Source organism: Ambystoma mexicanum, chromosome 1q (assembly GCF_040938575.1).
Source record: "Ambystoma mexicanum isolate Mex_15411 chromosome 1q, UKY_AmexF1_1, whole genome shotgun sequence".
In the NCBI taxonomy this organism is placed as follows: Eukaryota; Metazoa; Chordata; class Amphibia; order Caudata; family Ambystomatidae; genus Ambystoma; species Ambystoma mexicanum.
In genome coordinates this window covers 178,768,343-178,781,904 of record NC_090922.1, presented here as the reverse complement: position 1 = coordinate 178,781,904, position 13,562 = coordinate 178,768,343, and the positions used below count along the sequence as shown (strand labels likewise).

The 13,562-nt window shown below is 43.8% G+C and overlaps 1 protein-coding gene across 1 annotated transcript; it reads left to right on the top strand.

The window, feature by feature from the left end:
• Positions 1–6,262: 6,262 nt before the first annotated feature.
• On the top strand, positions 6,263–7,997 carry LOC138526285 (GDP-mannose 4,6 dehydratase). The gene has a single exon (XM_069636842.1). It carries the CDS (start codon positions 6,536–6,538, stop codon positions 7,649–7,651), a length of 1,116 nt encoding a protein of 371 aa, XP_069492943.1. The 5' UTR covers positions 6,263–6,535; the 3' UTR covers positions 7,652–7,997.
• Positions 7,998–13,562: the final 5,565 nt, after the last annotated feature.

Genomic DNA, 13,562 nt, shown 5'->3' with positions numbered 1-13,562 from the left:
CATCACCAAGGAATTTGTATACATTTGTTTTTGATTCTCACATTCATCATCACTAATCCACTCCCAGTCCAAAGCCAATATACTGTGATCACTCTGTGTAAGTTCAGATATATCCAGTGCAGTTAGGAGATTAAACATTTGATTATCTGCGAATATATAGTCAATTCGCGATGTTAACTTGCCCCTGTGCCATGCATGCTTAGGAGGGATGTCTCCAGTAATGGCACCATTCACCATATGCAAACCTCTATCTCTCATCAACCCATTCCATTGTTTTGCTATAGCTGTTAATTTCGCCTGTTCACCCTCCATACAATTCATATTCAAATCACCGGCTACAACAATATGTTTTATCGACACATCTTTAGCTATCAAATCTAGACAATGTCCCATATCCTTTAAAAATGTATTTTCTTTTATATCCAGATGGTTCCAGTATAAATTTACACAAGCAATAACTTTAGTATTGCATGTGATCTTGACTAATTGAATATGCTTGTTTGGAGAGTACCACGGCGATAGCTTCCACCCATTGCCAGTTTTTACTATCACCATTAAACCTCCCTTAGGCCTACCTCTGCTTTTGGTGGTTGCAGCTGTCAGTTCTATTTGATGATTTTCCCAGGCCGGAGCAGATTCCAACCAAACTTCTTGCAGTAAGAGTATGTCATATAGCTCCAACTGAGCTTTTGAAGAGGAAGTTAAATGTGCATTTCCTCGGGTGTTCCATGACGCCACTCTAACCACCTGTTTTGGTGTTTTATGTTCTAGCTATCAACTCTCCATCATTGCAGTTGTGGCAGGAAAATTTACAGCACAGGTCTTTCGGCATGCATGGTAGAATAAGAGATCGACATAGGATTTTGTTCCCATGATTTATTTCCAGGTGTTCTGAATATTTTTGGTTGATGCAACTCAATTTTTTGACTTTTCTCTGCCAAATTGAGCAACATAAAACCCATGTGATAGATTTCCATTTGTTCTTGCCATATAGCCTCCTTTACCACATTCAAAGACATCCATATCTTTACCACTGATGTATCATATTCATGAATAAATTCAATTTGGGCTAAGTCAGAGGACTTCACTCCTTGTAACCTTGTGACATTTCCGAAGATATTTAACACTGATGATCTATTTAGATCATACATCCCAAATTCACCTCCCCTGCATTACATAATTAGACTTACATGTGTGTTTTCATTACAACTTGTTTCCCATTCGATCTCTCATTCTTTTCGGTTTGTTTTTGGTTAAAGGTTTTCTTTACTTCATGGGTATTCAAGGTTAGAGTATTTTGATGCAGCCTTATATCGAATTGTTTTGCTACAAATCCTCTACTTGCTTCCAAATTTTCTAAGGACTGTCTCTGGAATTCATTCTTTGAGTTCGCTTGACATAACTTTGGTCTCTCCTCATTTACCTGTTTTGTTGTCACTACTGGTCTTGTCACAAATTGTTTCAAGGATTTTTCGATTTCTTCTCTGCGCTCTTCCAGAGTCATATAACTACCTTGATTTACAGAGTGCATTTCTACAGTTTCTTTTGTTTTTTCCACACCATCTACCCCAGCCATAATTCTGGTGACCACTACAGGTTCCATTTCTTTTTTTTTATTTCTTGTACCAAAGAGTCTAGCGGTGCATATTTTAGCTCTTTCTGAGCTGTATCCGGATTTACTATAGATATAGAATTATCCATCACAGCTTGATTGGGTTCTTTGCTTTGCTCTTTTAATTTAGCCATGGCAACATATTTTCTCACTATAGCAGCACTTTTGTCCTGTACACGTTTATCCGGCAATGTTAGAAGCTTTATAAATTGTCTGGAATTTTTACTTTTTTGAGCTTTTGTTATTTTTTGATTCTTGTCTTTCTTGAGAATATTCGTTTTAGTCTTTTTGAAACTTTTAGTGCTTTTAGTGCTTTGAAGTTGAGGGCCCTGCGCTGAAAATATATTATAGACTGGGTTATTCATTCCCACAGCCTTTTGCTCGGCGTCATTTCTATTTGTCTTTTCCTGTTCATTATCCTTGTCTATTTCTGTTATTTCATTGCCCTTTTCCAGCATAACTGAGCAGCCATTCATTTGTTCTTCACATACTTTTCCTTTCATACTTTCAAGCACTACATGTGTTTCCCTAACCCGTTCTTTTCTCTCCGAATGAAGAGTCGCTCGCACAATCAATTCTATTTGTTTTAGCAACTCTTCATTTTGATTAGAACCATCCTGTGCTATAGGCGCCTTTACTGTCTCTCTTACTTCATGTGTCAGTCTTGTTTCTACCAGTTCCTTGAGTAGGAAATTTTGATCTGTGAGTCGAGAGTCTAAGGATTCATAAAGTTTAGCTAGCGCATATAAAGCTGTATTCATTGCCTGTAGTGTATTGCCTTCCCTCAGTGAGTTATTCTATCCATTTTCATTTTGTTCTATGGCTTTCACCCTAGATTGTCGCGGTGTAGGGTGTGTAAAAGATATAGACAGCACAGATGACTCGTGCTGTGAATCAGCAAACAAGACTGGTGATTGCGACAATTGCTCTCTTTCTTCCATATTTATAGATTGCAATTCCTGTATATTCGCATTCATTTCCCTAGTTGTAGAAGCATCATCTACACCCACATCACCTTGCTCATTCTTCAGTGCATCACCTGTGTCATTCATCACATCATTGTGTTTGTAATTTTCCATCAAACCGCCTATGTTTCTTCCATGTATCTGTACTGTAGCCACTACATTCTTTGTTGGAGTAACAGAAATCTTTTTTACAGGTATCACAAATTCTCCCAAAAAATCTTTTTGTGAAAAGGCCATCATCAGGGAGTCAGAAGGAGAACATAAATCAATTGGAGGAGTCGACTCCTCTCCATCTACCGTTATTCCATCCCCCAGTGGTTTCTCAATTATATTAGGAATACCCATTCTAGAATTGGATACGGCATTCAATAACACGCTAGCTGGAGGACATTCGGGATAAAATTTCCTAATGTCTACTGTATTAGAAAGCAGTCTCGAGCGTGATACAATCTTTGGTGGTACACTTGGAATTTGTGCACCGCGTTTAGGCGTAATCATCACTAGATCAGTTTCAGTTGTTTTACCGACCAAATTAGCAACCGGCGGCATACCTGTACGTAAAGTATACATTTTTCTTTTTTTTTGTACGATCTCCTGACCAGTCTAAATATCACTCTTCCCAAGGCGAGATTATGCCAATAAAATAAAATAAAAAATAAAAATAAAACAAAATAAGCAAAATAAAATATAATTTCAAATACAATTAATCACTTCGTAAATAAAATCGCACTCCCCGCTCCTCAGCTTAACAGCCGTAACAGCCCTTGCAATGCCCTTACACAAATGCGCGCGCGCGAATGCACGTGCGCCAGTATTGATAAAGGGAATGCTGGGAGCTTGAGCTCAGAGGCGGAGCCAAAAAGTCACGTGTTTAGCGTTCGATGAAAAAAAAACGTCCAAGTACGATCCACAATTCCGCTTCTGGTAGACAGGGAAACCAGCCGTAACAGCCCTTGCAATGCCCTTACACAAATGCGCGCGCGTGAATGCGCGTGCGCCAGTATTGATAAAGGGAATGCTGGGAGCTTGAGCTCAGAGGCGGAGCCTAAAAGTCACGTGTTTAGCGTTCGATGAAAAAAAAACGTCCCAGCACGATCCACAATTCCGCTTCTGGTAGACAGAGAAACCAGCCGTAACAGCCCTTGCAATGCCCTTACACAAATGCGTGAACAAATCACTATCACCACTGTAACAGTTAGCAAACTCCAGTAATCAGAATCTTCAAAAAATACAAAATTACATGCTACAACTACGCAGATGACACTCAAATCATCTACAAAATCGAAGACACTCAAGCCGATCACTCAACCCTAATCGAGTGTCTAAAAGAAGTCTTTAACTGGATGAACGCCAACAATTTGAAAATCAATCCAGGAAAGACAGAAATCATGATTATATCCAAAAACCAAGAGAACAACACCTATATTCCATGGCCAACAGAAACGGGAACCGCACCAACACCATCTAAGGTAGTAAAAAATATGGGAGTCCTGATGGACAACACCCTAACCTTAGAACCACAAAAAATGCAATAATCAAGAAATGCATCTTCCTCCTTCACACAGCAAGAAGAATCTTACCTTTCCTCTCCTTCACCCACAAAATACTCACAATATTCTCCCTCATCATGTCAAGAATCGACTACGCAAACAGCCTCTATCTCGGGATACCAGAATACCTCCTGAAGAAACTACAACGGATCCAAAACCCAGCAGCAAGACTGCTCAAACTATTCAGAAGAGACCACATCACTCCAGCCCTAAAAACACTGCATTGGTTCCCAGTTAACAATCGCATCACCTTCAAAACAATGTGCATAACACACAGGGCAATCAGCGGACAAGGAGCTGAATTCCTACAAAAGAAAATAACAATCTACAAGCCAGCGAGACTCCTCAGATCAAGCAACAAAATCCGCCTGGAACAAAAACCATACCTTAAGAAAAAACTTGGCGGCTCCTCCTTCTCCCACTTAGCTGAAAAACCTGGAACAACATCCCGAAAGAAATAAGAAACACTGAAGACCACCTACAATTCAGAAAATTACTAAAAACCTGGCTCTTCAACATCACAGATTCAAACTGAAAAAGCAAAACAACGGAACTGGAAAAACAAAGAACATGATGACAGATTTAGGATGACACTGACAACATCTAGAACCGGCTAAAGAAACTCTCACTACAACAAGAGAGACGATGCTAAGTCAAATTTGACACAAGCGACACCCATGAGGACAGAAATCAGCATCCCTAGCCAACTCCAGCCAACAACCTCACCCGCTCCATAATTGCAACCAGGTATCATACTTGTATAGAGCTGTGTGAATGTTGGCACTTGCCACACTTGAACTAAGTTGTGGATATTGGCATGGGCATTGACCGGATGGAGTTGTGAATGAAGGCAGGTGCCGCCCCTGGACGTAATTGCAAGCGTTGGCATGTGCCACGTTTCGGAGGGGCTGGGAGCGGTAGCCTGCATGAGCAACTGAATAAGATGATAAATGCCGACCAGCCATCAGATATGGACGGAGTAGCCTTGGATGACCGATGCCGTGCACCGACTGGATTGGGAATGCTCTCTGGGCCAGATTTTAAGAGACGCACAAACGCCTGACTGCCCCGCATAAAGATAGGTGTCACATAGGTGGCCGGAGCCAAACTTGGGCAAGGATATGAATGTGAGTGGATGCCATGTATGAAAGGGACTGTGAGTGTCGGAAAGCCCCAGATCTGGACGGAGATGTGGAGATGCTCGCGCACCTGGAGAGAATACGGAAGTTTAGCGCCTTGCTTCTAGACAGCAATGACAATTAACCAATCCACTAACAATTTCACCCCTCTGCATACACCTCTCAAACTCTAACCAAACACAACCACAAGCCTACAACACAACAATCCGCACAAACTTTACTACACTGTAACAAAACAAATCACACATAGACTCGCACAACAGCACACGACGACTACCGACCTCAAAACACCCCAAGCCCAGCCAATGGACTTACCGGGCCAAGGCCGCCAACAGCACATCACTGCTCTCTTGCACTTTTCCAGCTTATTCCCACTAACTCACCCCGGCCCCCCTTTTCCCTTTTTGAGCCGCCAGAGCGCCACAGGACCACTAGTGTGCGGTTCAAATATCCTTTAACATTAACATTAATGCAAACCTTTTGTCTAAAACCTACTCTGAACTTGCATAATGTCATAAATACAAACAGCTTGGTAAAATATGTTTGCTTAAACCTGTTTGGCCTGTTAACCCTTGTTTCCCCCCAATCTGCCCGCCAGTCCTATGTGTGCCTTCACCCCTCTCTTATGATATTCTCTAGAGACACCACTGTGCATACATAGCAGACCAATGGGCGAGCTCCCCGCATTAGCACCTCCAGTTGGTTTTGAGGCACAGTACATAAATGGCCCCGGGGCTCGGAAACGTGACAGATGTATTGAGTAAACATTTGTTTTTATACTCGAAGACAATTTTCAGTTTAATAAACTATTCGGAGAACTCTTTCAAATATGTCTCTCTTTGTTCGTATTTAACCTGCCGCTACAACCGAGAGGCGTCAGACCGTTCCCTAGTCTGCCCAATGGAAAAGCGGAACTGAGCTCCCGGAACTCTGTTTACGTGGCTGATTGATGGGCGGCAGGACTGCCCTTCTCAGATGGCGCTGCAGCCATACCGGAAGTTCCGCCCCCCTCATGTCGCCATCCTGCGCGGCTGCTGGTTGGTCATTGCAGAGCCGGTTTTTTTCAATCTGCAGCACCACAGGGAAATGTGACCGAAGCGCACCTGTCGGGAGCCACCCTGACGTACTGGAACACACCTGTAATGCCGGTTCTTCAAGGCCCTCCCCCATGATGCGGAAATAAAGCCCAGACTGGACTCCGGCTTCCTTCTTACACTCCTGCACCCGTCACCATCTTCATCCTCGTTAGCAGCGCCAAAGGTACCGGATATGGCACAGAATCAGCACCCCTGCCCTGCTGCAAGCGCCTCTCCCGGGGGTGACGGCAAGCCCAGGAAGATAGCCCTCATCACGGGCATCACTGGGCAGGATGGCTCTTACTTGGCCGAGTTCCTGTTGGAGAAGGGCTACGAGGTGCACGGAATTGTGCGCCGATCCAGCTCTGTCAACACAGGTCGGATCGAGCACCTGTACAAAAACCCACAGGGTCACATCGAAGGAAACATGAGGTTGCATTACGGCGACCTGACGGACAGCACCTGCCTGGTCAAAATAGTAAACGAAGTGAAGCCGACCGAGATATACAACCTGGGGGCACAGAGCCATGTCAAGATTTCCTTCGACCTCGCAGAGTACACCGCTGATGTGGACGGGGTTGGCACTTTGCGTCTCCTGGACGCGGTGAAGACGTGTGGCCTTGTAAACTCTGTCAGGTTTTACCAAGCCTCAACAAGTGAACTTTACGGCAAAGTGCAGGAGATCCCGCAGAAGGAAACGACTCCCTTCTACCCCAGGTCCCCGTATGGTGCCGCCAAACTATACGCGTACTGGATTGTGGTGAATTTTAGGGAGGCGTACAACTTGTTTGCTGTTAATGGAATCCTGTTCAACCACGAAAGTCCCAGGAGAGGGGCTAATTTTGTAACTCGTAAAATCAGCCGGTCTGTAGCCAAAATTCACCTCGGGCAGCTGGAACGCTTCAGCCTGGGGAATCTGGACTCCAAGCGGGATTGGGGTCACGCCCGAGACTACGTTGAGGCTATGTGGATGATGTTGCAGTCTGACGAACCAGAGGACTTTGTCATAGCTACTGGGGAAGTGCACAGTGTGCGCGAGTTTGTGGAGAAAGCCTTCAGGCATATTGGGAGAACCATCGTGTGGCAAGGGAAGGACGAAAATGAAGTAGGCCTCTGCAAAGAGACAGGCACGATTCACGTAGCTGTTGATCACAAGTATTACAGGCCGACTGAAGTGGAATTTCTCCAAGGGGACTGCACCAAAGCATACGAGAGGCTAGGCTGGAAGGCAAAAGTCACCTTTGATGAGCTGGTTAAGGAAATGGTAGACGCGGATGTGCAGCTCATGAAAAACAACCCTAATGCCTAACATGACACACCTTCTTCCACTCATGCCCCTTGTGCCTGGAATACATTTTCTTTCAGCATATCCGCATGACGCCCAGGATCATATGCCCTGCTCGGGAAACTTGCTCTGTGGACACAGGTGTTGGTCTTCGTTTGTGGCTGGCTTATTCACCCTGCACTTAAATGGCGACCTATATCTGGTTGGCAGATTGTTCTTCTTCTATGTAGTACTTTGCCTAACTGATCAAGACAAGATGAATTTAAATTGCGGTTTGGGACTTCTTGAGCTGGGGCGTAAATTCTCTTTATTCCTAGGGACTTTGTTACCTATTAAAGAATTGAGTAGCAATAAAGATGTTTACATATAATGTTCTTCATTGTTTTTATACTTATAATGATGTAATGCTGTTCATAGAAAGGTGTTCAAGTGGGCTGTCTTCTGCTAACACCTGTCGTCACATACGGTGTCCAACGCACGGAAACTCAGTATTTTACCATTTTAACCATTTAGTTGGTGCCGCATATTGCATGTCACTTTATTTTGCGCCGCTACCAAATTTGAGTACCTTTTTGTATAATATTAATTATTTACTCTTATACGGGAGACGCCTGCCAGACTTTGCGCTTTTCCAATTGTGAAAGCACTATAACAAAGCCCTTCTTTTTGAGAGTAAATTAAAAATGTTTTTAATTGTGGTTCTGTACCAGAGCCCCATTCTTCAACGTCTACCAGACAGGCACGCCTTATACGGATCCAAGCACCCTTTCTTGAGGAAACAAACATGTCTTACATAAAACGTGTCTACAGTTTGCATGACTTCTTTGTTGCTTTGGGTAATGCAAGAGATGGGGTAAGGTGGGGGTAGAGTGGCACGAGCATGTTTGCTATGGCAAAAATGGTTGTCCAGCTCAGATCTTAGATACTGTGCTCTGCTGCGGTTAAACATCTTAGTGTTAAGAAATGGGTATATTGCATTAAGAAATGTATGTATTGCAGGGTGAAACCAAGTTGGTTGAGTTGTTTCTTGCTGGATGACGACCAAAGGCGTCTTCCTGGTCTGTTTGAGCATAATCTTGGGGCTCTGATCAGTGTGGGTGATGTGAAGGGCAGAAGAAGATTGGAGTGTATGCTTGTTATTCCAGGGTAGAATGCATGTGGTCTGGAAAGATATGCAATGGTATATTACAAGGGATGGGTATCGGAATGGACTGTCCACAACCGGAGTGGGGACCCAATTGTTTTGTGAAAATGTTTAGGTGCCCGAGACGGGTTAACAGCAAAAGAAGATGGCTATTATAGGTGTGAAAAAGCAAAGAGGTGTTTAATGTGATAATTTCAATATAATTTGTAAGGCACCTCATTTGGTTAATGCACCTGCTGCGGTTGACACGTTGTCTATAGGTGCATTATAAAAACCCAATAAACCAATCTTTGTGACAGCTGTAGGTTACACATGTGTTTCCTGTATAAGGCAGCGACGCATTTCATCCTTCTGAGGCTGATAGATTTGAGTTCTCTAATGCCCCATTTTCAGTGGAACGACGGGCAAAGCAGCAAATGTAGCTGCTAGTAGGCTTACTCCTGAGGCAAGCTTTCCCCAGTCAGCCAGCAGGCAGCGTTCACGTGTCCTGAATGGTAGAATGACTAGGCAAGCATCCCCATATGCATAAGATTAGCTATCCTCCTTACACTGCCCAAGTTGCAAAGTGTGTAACAGGCACTGGGGCTACAGCCCCAATGCTGATGAATGGGTGCTAAGAAGAAAATATTGTGCTGGGAGGCGCCTTACACAGTCTAGGAAAAACATTGTACGACTTGTTTTATTCAAAAGTGCATGCTAGTGCGGCAACACAGAAATCTAGATGTGCAAATTATTTGTGAACAAATAAGTCGAATGCGGCAGGATGTATTTTAATCCCATTTAGTTTTACACATGTATACAGATAATGGACATTAAACACAAAAACAAGCTGGTTGACCTTGACTTTCCAAGAAATGCTTATGGGCAGGAATATTTGCAGATATCGATCTAGGATCAGATGGTAAGGAGATTGATGATCAAAGTTATCAGTACAAACTTTTTTTCAAGGAAATCTATTGTGAATGAATAATTTAATTGAATTTTCTTTATTAGCCTTGAAAAAGCCTAATTAGTGAAACACGGCCATGATGCTGGGTAGCTTTGCTAGGTTAATAATACATGCAATAATTAAGCTTTTGTCTAATTAAAATTTGCACATATATAACTTGTAGTTTCAATTTAAGAATAGATGGAGTATAGATTTCAACTAAGACGGAGAACATTAACCATACAAGATGCAATGATCTTTGTTGAAGGAGTTTTAACAAAAAGGTGCTCTTTTGATTTTCAATTTTTTTATGGCATAGGGTTGTAGGTCATACATAACCTTTTTGTTGGCAGCCTCAGGGGTTTCCATAGATTACAGCTTTGTGCTTTTTGTAGAAATCCTTTCAATCAGGCGCGGTGAGAACAACATATAACCCTCTTGTGTTTTTCCTGTACATATAAAGTAAGGTTTTATTTAAATGAACAAAGTATCTGCTAACCCTCTAAGTACTTATGACAGCAGACACTGATTGTCCATCTCGCTTATCCAAGGATCGGCCCCCCCAACTGCTCTCACATAGAGCATTCATTAAAATACACACTTCACATTCTCTGACCCTCTGTTGACACTGGATTCCTAAACATTCAACCCGCAGACATCCTGGCCAGCAAGACCAGTAAACAGCATTGCTTTTTTCTTACGTAATAAATCAGTGATTGAGTCACTCCTTCCATCCTTGCACACAACACACTCCGAATCACTGCAGCACACATTATTAGGGTATTGAGCGTGGACCAAGCTTTGGGAAGCAACTGAGCACTTTTACAATCATAGTGCGAAGAATAAGGTGCGGATAAACAAGGGAGTGAAGATCTATCAGGCGAGGCAGGGCAATTGTCTGCAATGGATCTACAAGTCAGCAGTGGAGGAAATAGTGGGGATCAGATTACCCAGTCTTGGGTATGGTGGGAAGTGGGCGGTGTATGGACCTAGGCATTGTGGAGGAACAATTGCTTGAAGGGGAGGATCTTGAGCTCTTTCCTAAATTGTATAAGTGAGGAAGCGAGTCAGATGTTGATGGGGAAACAAGCTCCAGAGTCTAGGCAATGCTGCAGGGCCTCCCAAAGCGAGGCAGGGTAACTGTTGGTACCATCCGGCAGGCCCGGGAGAGGGGCAGCTCCTCACCCCCTTCCCCCAAGCCTCCCCCTCTCCTCATCGCACAGAGAGACATGCAGTCTCTGTCACTACAAGGGAAGGGTGAGGTGTGAACAATCGCCTCAACCTTCTACGAAGCAACAGAGTGCTAAGCACTCAGAGTAAACCATAGTCGGGCAGGGGAAACAGAATGCACTGCCCCCTCCCTCGGGGGGCCAGACAGTCGGCTTCTGCCGGCCTGGGGGTTGGGCTTCAGCCCCCACTGCCACACTTCAAAGACCCAAGGCTATCCCTGGGTCTTAAAAAGAGCTGCACAGCTCTCACAAACTACAAACTGTTTGCCAAACTTGAACAGGGTCCCAAACAGTCTGGAAGTTCACTGTTAACTCGGTGTCTTCCACCTCTTTCTTCTTTGAAGTTGTTTTTAACTAGGCATCTTCGCGCTCCTACCTTTTTGTCTTTTTCCCCCTCAAAGTTCGTTGCTGCCACGGCATCTTTGTTTTCCATCCTTCCGAGCATAGTCCTGCTCGAAAAAGCAAGAATAATCCCCATGTGCCCTTTCCGTAATCAGAGCACGTGTTAAGCCGAGAGCGAGACGTCAGTAAGAACAAACAGACGAGGGAATTCAAAGTGAGCAACCCGGCGCAGGCGGCGTTTCGTTTCCAGCTTTTGCAAGTGAGTGAGCCCATGCGCCGGGTTTCGCGGCAACGGAAGGCATGGGGCCGAACATTCTGTAAGAAACAAACATTTCATTTGGAAGCAAGCCAGCACAGAGCAATCATATTGACATTACGCATGTGTTTACATAACACTGATCAGGAGATTGATGTTTTAACCGCGTACCCTGCTTGATTACACAAACGCGGGGTTTGTGCTTTTTTTAATAACGAGAGATTGTGCAAAGGATGGTATGAATGCAGGTTTGTTGGTACATTATAGAAACAAAACTGAGCATTTTTTTGCAAAATACATCACAGTATCGTTTCGTGCAACTTAAAGATACAAAGTTACACCAGCAGCACAAGGTAAGCTCGTAGAAATAGACATTTTTATAACTCAAGAGCTACGTGGCTCAGGCCCAGCCAAGAACAAAGAAAGGCTTTAAGTAAAACATAAATCCCAATATAAATTCTGCTAGACAGTCTGTGGCACAGTCAGTATTTTTTGTGATTACACCAAAAGTTTGAGGTTTCAAACCTTAAAGCAACCCAGCTCAACAAATGTTTTTTAGCAGCCTACAAGTAAAAGCAAATAGGTCACACCAGCAGCAGTTACCCAGTCGCGGGCAACAACCACAAAATTGGTATTCATAAAAGCAAAAAAATAGAAAAATTCTGTTTCCTTTTCCACAAACAGGCTGATGATGCCCAAAAGAAAAATGCAGGAACCTACAAAATCACCACCAAAGCCCAAATCTCCCCATCTACTCGCAGCGATTGAGGCAGCTGAACACTATGGTTGGGGCTGGGTAAGGGAAAACCTATATGGCCTACCAAAAGAAGGTGCACCCATGCCAGCTGGGCTAGGAGACAGCCGCACACCCGCAAAGAAGAGGAAGTCATCAGAAGGAGCAGGCAAACGTAACAAAAGCAATCTTTTGTCAAAACTAAGCGAAAACATGAGGGATATGCCACAAATGATGCTAGAAATTAGAGACAAACAACAACTCCCCGCAGGAACAAATGGCCTACAAAGCCATAGCGTCCCAGTGGAACCCATAATTATTATTAACCCAGCTGTGCCCACAATACCAACAGCAGAAAACCCTGTAACACCAGCAGCAGCTTCCCCCCCACCCCCTCAACCATTTCTACCTCAGCACCAGCAGCCACAAGCCCAATTGGGCCTTAAACTGCAACTACGTCAGACCCAGATGGTGCACTGAAAGAATGGGCCACCCCAAATGCTAGCACATCAGGTCAATCAGATATAAACAAAAACAGCAGAGCTGAAATGGTAATGATTAGCAGTGCCCAACTGGACCAAAAATTGAAATCTTTTCAAACAGAAATCCTGAATGGGACCCCAAGAAAATAGAGGAGAAAGCAATAGCCAGGAATGTTGAGGTGGAGCAGAACTGGGACAACTGGCTATCTTTCGCCATTTTAGCAACTATATATTTGGAAAAAGTTCCCGGGGACGGTGCCAAGCTTTGGGCCTACATGGACAAAGTCAGAGAAGCAAAAAATGCCCAAAAAGGCAGAATCTGGTTAGCAATATCAGATTCAGACGGAGCATGTCAGTGAGGCCAGCCATAGAATGGGATGAGGTGCAGAATGACCTATACATATTAAACTCTGAACTTCCATCTGAGGAAGAGGTTACCTTAACGACCAAATCCAACAAAATTTCTCAAGGGACCAGAGGCTCTGACAATGAGAAAAACAAGAAACGGGAGCAACCCTTTCGGAAAAACCAGCCCTGGGCGGCTAAGTCAAATGCCCACGGACAGTACAAAAATCACCACGCTTCGAAAGCCAATATTCCATGCAGGAATTTTGGGAAAAACCTATGCACATGGGGTAAAGAATGCTGGTATAAACACAATTGTACAAACTGCAATTGCGACCACCCGCCAAGCAATTGCACCAGGCTACCAGCCAAAAATACGAAGGATTAGCAACAATCCTGTCCAGTCAACATCAGAATACCACCCTAAATAAACCACATCCGAGCAACAACAAATGGCCCCAGTTTTAGAACCAGGC